At 35.9% G+C, this 10,670-nt stretch overlaps 1 protein-coding gene across 1 annotated transcript; it reads left to right on the forward strand.

The window, feature by feature from the left end:
- The first annotated feature begins 3,249 nt into the window (after nt 1–3,249).
- LOC105619860 (cyclin-dependent kinase 12) lies at nt 3,250–7,831 on the forward strand. The gene is made up of 7 exons (XM_012201378.1): nt 3,250–4,610; nt 4,709–5,892; nt 5,969–6,396; nt 6,722–6,918; nt 6,993–7,197; nt 7,292–7,560; nt 7,660–7,831. The coding sequence occupies exons 1-7, from the start codon at nt 3,250–3,252 to the stop codon at nt 7,829–7,831; spliced, it is 3,816 nt and encodes a 1,271-aa protein (XP_012056768.1).
- Nucleotides 7,832–10,670: the final 2,839 nt, after the last annotated feature.

The raw sequence follows: 10,670 nt of genomic DNA on the forward strand, positions 1-10,670 counted from the left end.
TACGTAGTACGTAGTACTAAGTAACGTAACGTAACGTAACTAACTAACTACTACTATATATATATACTACTACTATATATATATATATATATATATATATATATATATATATAGTAGTAGTAGAGAGAGAGAGAGAGAGAGAGAGAGAGAGAGAGAGAGAAATGCTGAGTGCAAACTGCAAAAAATGAAAAAAACATAAATAGACTTAAGATTTTTCAATTCCTGTCAGTTGCATTTAGAGGCAAAGTACGTGGACTGGATGCCATTACTTTGCTACTGCGCATCTTCAGGAATTTACCGGATATTCATTCAAACAGAAGTCACATAACATCAAAATGACATTAAAATAAATCAGAAATGATCAAAAAATGACTTTTAATGTTTTTTTAATGACTTTTAACTATTTTGAAATCATTTTGACATTATTTTGCTATCATAATAATTTATTATTCTGCTTAGGCATAGTCAATTTTTTAAATTTAAGATTATCTTAAGTACAGTCTTATTATGAACCAATCAGAAAATCATATTAATACATTAAAACATTACTTAACACTGTTTTAAAATAAGAACCAACTATAAATAATAGTCTAAGTGCTTATGAGAAATAGTGATATTTTTTATATCTGTTGTACTTTTCCGATATTCATTATGAGTATTGAAAATTTACAGAGTCGTATTCAGAACGCGTTTTTATTAATAAGAGTGTGCATAGTATAAGCAGTGGTCGCGTTCAACAGACTCAACTGTTGTAGATTAACAGAGTAGATCCGTGAGCGCTCGCTGTTATTGGTTTATTCTTTTAAATCATCCAGTAAAGTATATCCACACAAACTTGCATCGCCGCATAATCACATTTTACGTACAACTTTATAAGAGAAATGCGATTGAATAATTTTCTTTATGCATACGTTTATGCGGCTATGCAAATTTGTGTGGAATGGCCTTCAAAGTCCTTCATTTATTTCCTTTCCATGAAATAAACTCTGATTGGTTGGATTTCTTATGCCTTATATATTATGCGTTATGTAAAAATCTGTGTTCCTCGCTTTGTGATCTTTTACAATAAGCCATTAGTATCATCAATCAGAAATCAGAAAAAAATTGATCAATCACGGTCGTCAATTTTTAGCTTCTGACTTCTAATTTATGGCTTATTGTAGAAAACCCATTAGACTCATGCATAACGCATATAATGCATAAGGATATCATCCAATCAAAATTGTTCTTTTCCGTGAAATAGGAGGAAAGGAAAGATTTGGATTGGTTGATTCGTTTATGCACTATGTGTTATGTGTTATGTAAAAAAGTGTCTGTGTCGCGGCTTTTAAGACATCGATGATTTTTTATTAGTTCATATTCAAAGAACGAAAGCGATAATAAAACACGAGTAAAATAGCTTGTTGTTTTCTCACTCTATCTCATAATCATGTTCCCCTTAACGGCGGACGCGCATGCGCGCAAGATAGGTGTCCTAAGTTTTATTAGAGAAATGCTAATATATTCCATTAACTTTGGAGCGAATATTCGATTCTAGTTTAGTCTGCCGCCATTATGCACAATAGAATACTTTATATTCTAAAAATAGATTCAGACCTAGGCAGAAAAATATAAAGTAGAAAAAAGATAGCCAATCAGAACTCGCGCTAGTAGTCGCTTGTTTCAGCTTTCTGAACTGTCCTTATATTCTATAATTTGTTGTTCAATCGTTATGTATTGTTATGTGTCTGGAAATGGAGATTCAAACTCTAATGGAGGTCCGATGTCTGATTTCTTTTATATATGGGACTCTAATCGCAGGTAATGTGAAATTTTTCTAGATTTCTATCATCTCTTCCCAGCAATCTTCTAGCGTTCTTTCTGGCGCCACTACGCGGCGACACCGACTGTCGCGAAGACGTTACGTCACGCAGAAACGACGTGCTAATGGTTAATGGCTTCCACGGCATTCGGTCGAGCTAGGCCTTTATGAGCGAGCCAGAATCCAATCCAAAGAAAACACATGAGACATGATGCGATCGGCCGATAGAACCATAAAAATATGATCGCCTGAACTCTGTACGATCACGACAGAGATTCATTTCTGGCCGGGAACATCGGTCGTCCGCGAATTACGTGCTGGAACTTGTTTGCGCGAAGAGGAAAACGACGTAACCATTACGCATTCTCATCGACCTTTCGTCATTGGTTTCGGCCCTGATGCGAACAACATCGAGGCTCCCCGCGACGTTGCAGGACATACATCGCACGTAAGTACGATTGTGATCCCCATTGTTGCGTCGTTTCCCTGATTTTCTTCAGTGATCGTCGGAAACTTTCGCTCGGAAAAAGAAACTGGGCGAGTCCGTGCCATGTAGGAGTAATGGCGGCCGTACCAGTTCGTTCTCCTGATACTCGTGGTTCCGCGTACCTCACTCTCTCTATTACGCTCATTGTTAATTCACGTTCGGTTGAGAATCCGAGCGAATGCGACGCGGTTTATTAGCATAACGCGATCGTTCTGCTCGCAAGGTAAACGCGTCGTTCTTACGATTTCGCTATATACGTGCGCACCGTTAATGTGTGCGTGCGTGCGTGCGTGCATGCCTGCCTGCTTGCATGCATGAATGCGTGTGCACATATGTGTGTGATTGTGATCGCGCGTGAGTGTCATACATATCCATGACGATCGGCCCCGAGACCTGCCAAGAGTGCCGAGACACTGTCGAAGCACGTTCAAGCAATAGCGTTATTTCTGTTATTTTCGATCATTTTCGTTGATGTCAGGGTAAGCCAGAAAGGAAAGCCTCACGTTCATTCCTGTTGATATTTTCCCTACTCCTGCTCTCAGCGATGGCTGATGATAATACATCGCAATGTGAAATTACCTCTATATGCTCAAAGAGGATACAACATATTATACATATAAATTTTTTTTACAAAAAAATAAAATGAATGTGTATGTATATATAGATATATACTCATATTAATATTTTATCAAAACAATAGAAATCTTATAAATGTATTAATAATTATTATGTGTATGTGTGTGTTTAAAGAATCTAAAATATAATAAATATGTAAACAGGACTCTATTGTTTATTTTCCTATGAAATTTTTTATTTTTACCTTTAGGTTAGTGTACAATAAAAATATTTTTTTATAATTAATATATTATGTGTCTGTATATATATATACATATAATACATTTTTATACATATATGTATATAATTTTATTGAAATATTTGCTTTATTTATATAGGAGGTGACATGCCTAGCACTCGTGATATTGAGCGGGCAGAACGTAATGGGAGATTTCGTTCACGAAGAAGAGGCAGTGCGAGCAGCGACGTGAATCGCCACAGCTTCGATGGTATTGACAAGCGACACAGGAGACATGGCAAAAGTAAGAGTTCTGGAAAAAAAAAGAAGAAACGTTCACGAGATAAGTCATTAGAGACAATTCCAACTGTAGCTTCATCTGTTGTAAAACCGTTGGTCGAGTATTCCGACGTAAGTAGCGAAGATCTTTCAGAGCCTGAAGCGGGAGAGATACAATCGGAAGATAGTCGTGCCAATAGTTACACGGACGGAGAAGTACCTGAGTCGTCATTTCTTCAAAGGCGATATTATGGCAGTAGCCCAATTCGTGCTCTTGGAGCGTCGCCTATCAGCATATCTCCAACACCATCGGTTCAGCATCGACACTCCGATATGCGATACTCCTTATCGAATGAGCAACCACAATCGACGACGATGCATGGTGCGACACCAGAATATGAAGAAGAATCGAGGCGATACGCCCGACGAAAAGAAAAGAAACATAAACGTGAAAAGAAGAAGAAAAGAAGTCTGAGCCCTTCGTCAAATTCAGGAAAAAAGAAGAAGAGGAAATCTAAGAGACATTCTCATAGCTTAAGCCCGCATCACGGTATTGCTGAGGAAATTGGTTCAAGTCCAAGTCGTGAGAAACAATCAATTATTGCTTCCGCTAATTGGTCCGAATCACCACCGTTGCCACTCAAGGACAACATGTCGCCTATTTCACCGGCTACGCCGCGCGAACAGAGATGTCCTAGTGACGACGTGGAATTGGAATTGTCGAGGCAATCTCGCAACGTGACACCACCGTCTCTTTTATTAACGCGGCAGATAGAATCTCCGCATACACCTTTAATGCCTCCATGCGCCACAACGCCGGAGAATTTGAATAAAGGACTAGTTACCGTGCCAAAGCACAACAGTCCTGATCGGCAGAAACTTAGTCCCAGTATCCATATAACGCGCCGGACCAGCGTTAGTCCCGGACACATCGTTATAAATCGTAGGAAGCCGCACAGCCCGAGTCCACCGTCAAGACGAAGGGATCACAGTCCACCGTCACGAAGAAGAGACTTTAGTCCTACTCCGGTACTCCATAGACTTAGGCACAGCCCAAGTCCAGCTACCGTCAGACGACGAGAGTTTAGCCCGAGTCCCGGAAGTAGCCATAGACGACGAGCGGATAGTGGAATTATCTCTCCTAAACGTAAAAGACGAGACGAATCTGATCGACGTGGCCATCGGCTTCATGATAAGGATAGGAGGGACAAACGAAAATCGAGATCGACAAGGAGTCCTACTGGGAGCAGGTACATTATCGAGAGTTACTCTTTTCTATTGTATTGAAACATAATGTTGCAGTAAATAAATTTATCACACATACACATAATAATTTCTTCAATTTTAGATTACATTTACCTTTGTCTCGATCACGATCGCGCAGTCCAGGAAGATGGCGGAAATTGTCTCGCTCGAGGTCACGTTCGCGTCCCAGAAGAAGTCGCACTCCAAAGAGATCTCGCTCACCCAGCAAATCCTGCAAGGCTTCGAGGAAACTCAAATCAAAGAGCCCACGTCCTAGAATACCTTCTCCTTCTCCTCATAGATCTCGAGCTAGAAGCCCATCGAGCATCACCGCCCGAAATCTTCGAGTACAAGCGAAAATTAGCGAGACCAGTCTGTTTGCAGAACTTGTTAAGGACCGTAATATGAGAGAATTGGCATTTAAGAAGTTGCAGGCTGCAAAAGAAAAGGTCGGGAATCAAGATGAAGTGCAAATTATAGAGGGCTCCGACGAGAAGGACGGCGATGGTGGCAATGCATCCTCCGAAAATAAAGCTTCCACTGACAATAAAGACAGACCTATAAATCACAAGGAGCAGCACACGAAGGCTGGCGATAATGTGGTTGATGTAACCGATATTCCTGTTCCGACGAGCGATGACAGCACTATAGCGTGCAAAACGCCACCATTGCCACCAATTGGTCAACCACCTAATGTACCATTACCTAATCCGATATCTACTGCGATCAATCCGCTTGCTTCTCACGCAGTTGTACATACTTCGCCTAACCCGCCATCAGTGATGCCCAACAATTGTCCGATCATGTCACACAGCCCGAATTTCCCAGCTCCCGCTCCTGCAGTGCAACCACCACCACCGCCGCCACCACCACCATTGCCGCAACCTGCCGAACCTGCAACAGTCTTGGTTGGCGGGCAAGTGCCTGCTCCTATGCCCATGTCAGTGCCGCCAATCCCGTCGATTCTGCCCAATATGTCTGTTCCACCGCCACCCATTCCACCTATTCCTGTTCCAGCGCCCAATACAATCATGTCAAAATTTAATCCACCCAATAATCTTGTACCACTTAAATCTGTAGATCCTCCCAAACCTCCCATAGTAACATTCACGACCAAAAGCTTAAAGAGATTACCTTTGCCACCTGGCATTAATCAGAATGATTTGGAAAGCATAGATTCTCCACCTAGCCGTTCTCCAAGTCCTCCCAGCAAAGCGCAGTTGAAGTTCTCGGCATCAACGAAACCAATGCAAAAAAAGGGTATCAAAGACCTGCCAATGCCACCAGGTGAGTTTTCGAATAAACTTTATATCATTAATGTTTACTAACGACATTTTGACTTATCTTATCACTTGAACTATAGTTGTACCTGGATCGGAGGACTTAAGCGGTGAAGATGATCCAAACGCAACGCCGCCGCGTTTGAAAGTTGAACGAGTGGCACCGAAACCAAAATTGAAAAGACCGAAAATACTGAAACGCAGAGGATCGCGAAACTGTAATGCTCCCATGTCGGCTTCCGGCGGTAAAGATTGGGGTGAACGATGCGTCGACGTATTCGAATTTATTGCTCAGATTGGAGAGGGTACATATGGACAAGTGTATAAAGCACGAGATAAACGATCCGGTGTAATGGTAGCTTTGAAAAAAGTCCGACTTGAAAATGAGAAGGAAGGCTTTCCTATCACGGCGGTCAGAGAAATAAAAATCCTGCGACAACTCAATCATAAGAACATTGTTAATCTTAGAGAAATTGTTACTGACAAACAAGATGCATTAGACTTCCGAAAGGTACCTTTTTAGTCATAGCTATATGAAATCTATAGCATTCTGTATTACAATATATTTGTCGGTGTTTTATTTATTAATAGAATATTATGAAACGTGATATAGTAACATAGTGAGATATCGCTATCATATATAAAAAGAAAAAGAATAAGAACTTGCTATTCGTATATTAAGTGTAGAATTAATGCTAATTTAATTATCTTCTACGCTATATTTCTTATTGATTTAAGATACTGACAAACATGTTCAATTGTCAAGGAGTGTATAATAATTTTACAATCTCTAATTTTTATAGAATCAATTAATTATGTCATCTTCTATGCTTTAGGATAAAGGTTCCTTTTATTTAGTTTTTGAATACATGGACCATGATTTGATGGGTCTATTAGAATCTGGCATGGTGGATTTCAACGAAATGAATAATGCTAGTATCATGAAACAGTTGTTGGATGGCTTGAATTATTGTCACAGCAAAAATTTTCTTCACCGGGATATCAAATGCTCAAATATATTGATGAATAATAAGTACATATGCGTTATTTATTGAGTAATTTGTTTTGTGCAATTACTCAGTATAATGTAATGTATAATTTCAATAGGGGCGAAGTCAAATTAGCCGACTTTGGATTGGCGCGACTTTATAATGCAGAAGATAGACAGAGACCGTACACTAATAAGGTGATCACTCTGTGGTATAGACCCCCCGAACTTTTACTAGGAGAAGAGCGTTATGGACCTGCAATTGATGTCTGGAGTTGTGGATGTATCTTGGGAGAATTATTTTCTAAAAAACCTTTATTTCAGGTAATAATCATTTCTCAAGCTAAAAAAACATAAATATTAATTTATTATTAACAACAAGGATAATTTTTTATTAACAAGAATAATTTTTTATTAGGCCAATGTAGATATGATGCAATTAGAGATGATTTCAAGGGTTTGTGGGACGCCCACTCCTGCTGTATGGCCTTCTGTGATAAAATTACCACATTGGCATACACTTAAGCCAAAAAAGCAGCATAGGAGACGTCTCAGAGAGGATTTCGCCTTTATGCCAGGAGCAGCCTTGGATCTCCTGGATAAAATGTTGGAATTGGATCCTGAGAAGCGAATAACGGCAGCTGATGCGCTTAAAAGTGCTTGGTTGAAAAACGTTCAGCCCGAACAGTATGTTATCTTTTTGCGTCGGCCTTTCGTGTGTATTGGAATATGTATGTTTCTTCGTTCAAATCTTATAAAATGTATTACACTTTCACAATATATCAGGATGCCAGCGCCACAACTTCCAACTTGGCAAGATTGTCATGAACTCTGGAGTAAAAAGCGAAAGCGTTTGTTACGGGAACAGCAAGAGAGTGCTACAACAAAATTGCCTCTGCTTCCCTTCCCGAATAAAGGAGGTCCCAACAAGGATGATCTGTCAGATGTCGGGGGGTGAGTAAAGCCGTAAAGAAATCTAATTTACGGGTTGCTAAAATGTACGTCTTAATGCCAATTGAAAACTAATTTGCTTAGACATTTAGATGGCTGTGTACGACAGTTGTGTTTGGCATTTATTTTCTTTAGCAAAATGTATTGTTCAAGTAACGAGAATTTCTTGAAAGTGAGAAGTGACATCGAAAAGAAAATGTAGTAGTATTTCTATGTGTTCCTTCCGATTCTCGTTTGCATGTCGACCTTTCTTCCTCTAAACTTAATGAATCAACGAGTTAATTTTAGTTTCGTTCACAGTCGTTCGAACACGACGATGCCAATAATGCAGAACAATGGAAAATAGAAGCACGAAACATCCTTCTCTGTTCGTGGCTTCGCTCTACAAAAATTGTTTACTTTTAAACGATTGATTTGATAGACTGTATGAGATATACTTAACATATGTATTTTTCAGGGCATACGCTACATGCCTCGGCGATAATATATTTTACCGTTACAAGATATATTATTTAACTCTTTGGCTGCATCATGTAAAACTTTTTTTTAATTAGAAATAAAAAAGTACAATATAGCTCAATTTCATTATTTTCATATTAATTGATTTAATATAAAATAAATGTAATAAATTTATAATGAATATAATTTCTTCTATAGCTTTTTCTCTCTTACTACAAAATTTTCGATTTTAATTATATTTATGATAGGTTTAAGTTATGTGTTAAAGTATATACAACGTTTGCAGCTAAAGGGTTAATTGTCGTCCCACATATTGAATCATTTACAAAGATTATAATGAAATGATTTTTATGATAACTATTATTATAATCCTCAATATATCTAATAATCGCCACTTATAACGTACAAACTTCTATACAAGAAGTATATGTCCTAATAATCACTGTGATTCAGTCTACCATTCGTTTCTAAGGACGATTGTAAAAATTAAATTATCAGTTTATCTTTATTCAGTTTCTATTTAGATATGTGTATATATCTTGTCAATAATATACGAAAGGGAAACATACATGTATATACGATATACAATAGCATGTATATCCCAAAAAGAAATATATAATGCATGCGCTCACGTTAATATATACTGAAATGAGGAACATTTGTGTATAATTTTTGTGCATATGCGTACTGATTTAGATTCTTTTAGAGATTGATTTAGAATATCTCTATATATAAATATATATATATATATATATTTGTATTTATATTTAAACATACACAAATGGAAAAAATTATAATTGAAAGAAATAATGATTGTAAATAAATATATAGAGGTCACGTCAAAGTGAAAAATTTCACCTTGCTGTTTTTCGTAAAAAGATTCTCTTCAGTTTAGATACCTGTAAGTAAAGCGTAAAACAACATGTATAAATAGATGAATTCTGAACTGTAAAGTTCTATAATATAAATATATAGGCAAGATATACAGGTACAAAGGATATGCTACATTGGAAGATTGAAGAAAGCGAATACGAGAAGACCAAGACTAAAATCGTTGTTAACTTTAATTCTGTTCATTTTATTTATAATTAATCTGATTTATTCAAACATTCACATTTTTGGCGTACATTTATGCTTTAATCATCCTCTAGCCATCCTCCGTATTATTTAGTGATTCATATTACAGATAGTTTTGATGAGTTTCTCGTAATATACGATTGGCGAATCATTGTGTATTTATTTAGTATTTACATTATTTGTTTTTTTTTTTGCATGTGCGTTACGTTAACTGACACTATTTTTATGATGGAATTCAGTCTTCGGATGTTTTCGAACATAATGTCATGCAAAATAATATTGTAAAATAATATTCGAATGCTGCAATATACTTAAGCGTACTCAGATATTCGCCTAAAATATTTTTTTTAAACAGTGAATGAATCTTTAACATTATCAAAACATTATTATTAAAATTTTTTAGGTTCTAGTATTTTTTTATTTTATGATTACATATATGTATATATACACATTATGTGTATTAATATCTCTTCAAAAAGATCCAACAAGCAGCATTCGACAATTATCATGGAAAATACTTATTTAGCGTTCACTGATTCAATATATGTAAAATAATCATAAAATATATGTTACTGTTTTTACTTATTCCACAAATATTTTGACACGTATAACTTTTTTTCGTTATTTATTTTTAGAAATAAAGGCAGGTAAATTGAATGTTTCATTTCTTTAATATATAATTATTTGAATCATGTTTTTGATAGTAAATCAAACACAATACCAATAGTATAAATATGAGAATGATATAGAATGAATATTAAAATGTTTATTATATTAAATAGTAGTAATTAATATTAAAACTTTCAATAGATTTTTTTTTAAACAACATAATTTATATGTATTTATGATATACTATTAAATACATGTACATATACTGCACATTCTCATATATATATGCATTTCTCTACATAATAAAAATTATTCTCGAATTTTTTTTATTGTAAAGGATGTGTTCCGCATGGTGTACATAATGTACAATAATTTATCTCCGATATTATTCGAATATTAAAGAAGGATAAAATGATACATCATGCATGAAACGGAATGCATCAATCAAAAATCTTATACATACATATGTACATAAATAATATATGTAATAGTATATATAAAATAAGTATACAAAATCGTTTTAAATACCAAAGTTTATGATGCCTCTTGACACATCTTTTATTTATATATTATATACATATATCTATATGTGTGTGTCTATATACACATATGTTTATATGTGTATGTATGTATGTATGTATGTATATAAATATATATATATATATATATATATATATATATATATATATATATATATATTA

The sequence above is a fragment of the Atta cephalotes genome, assembly GCF_000143395.1.
Source record: "Atta cephalotes unplaced genomic scaffold scaffold00023, whole genome shotgun sequence".
Taxonomy (NCBI): Eukaryota; Metazoa; Arthropoda; class Insecta; order Hymenoptera; family Formicidae; genus Atta; species Atta cephalotes.

Excerpts from the sequence above, each read along its gene's own strand:
- LOC105619860 (XM_012201378.1), top strand. The coding sequence starts at position 3,250 with ATGCCTAGCACTCGTGATATTGAGCGGGCAGAACGTAATGGGAGATTT. Across the intron at positions 4,611-4,708 it reads AGGAGTCCTACTGGGAGCAG|ATTACATTTACCTTTGTCTC; the intron begins GTACATTATCGA and ends CTTCAATTTTAG. Across the intron at positions 7,561-7,659 it reads AAAAACGTTCAGCCCGAACA|GATGCCAGCGCCACAACTTC; the intron begins GTATGTTATCTT and ends ACAATATATCAG.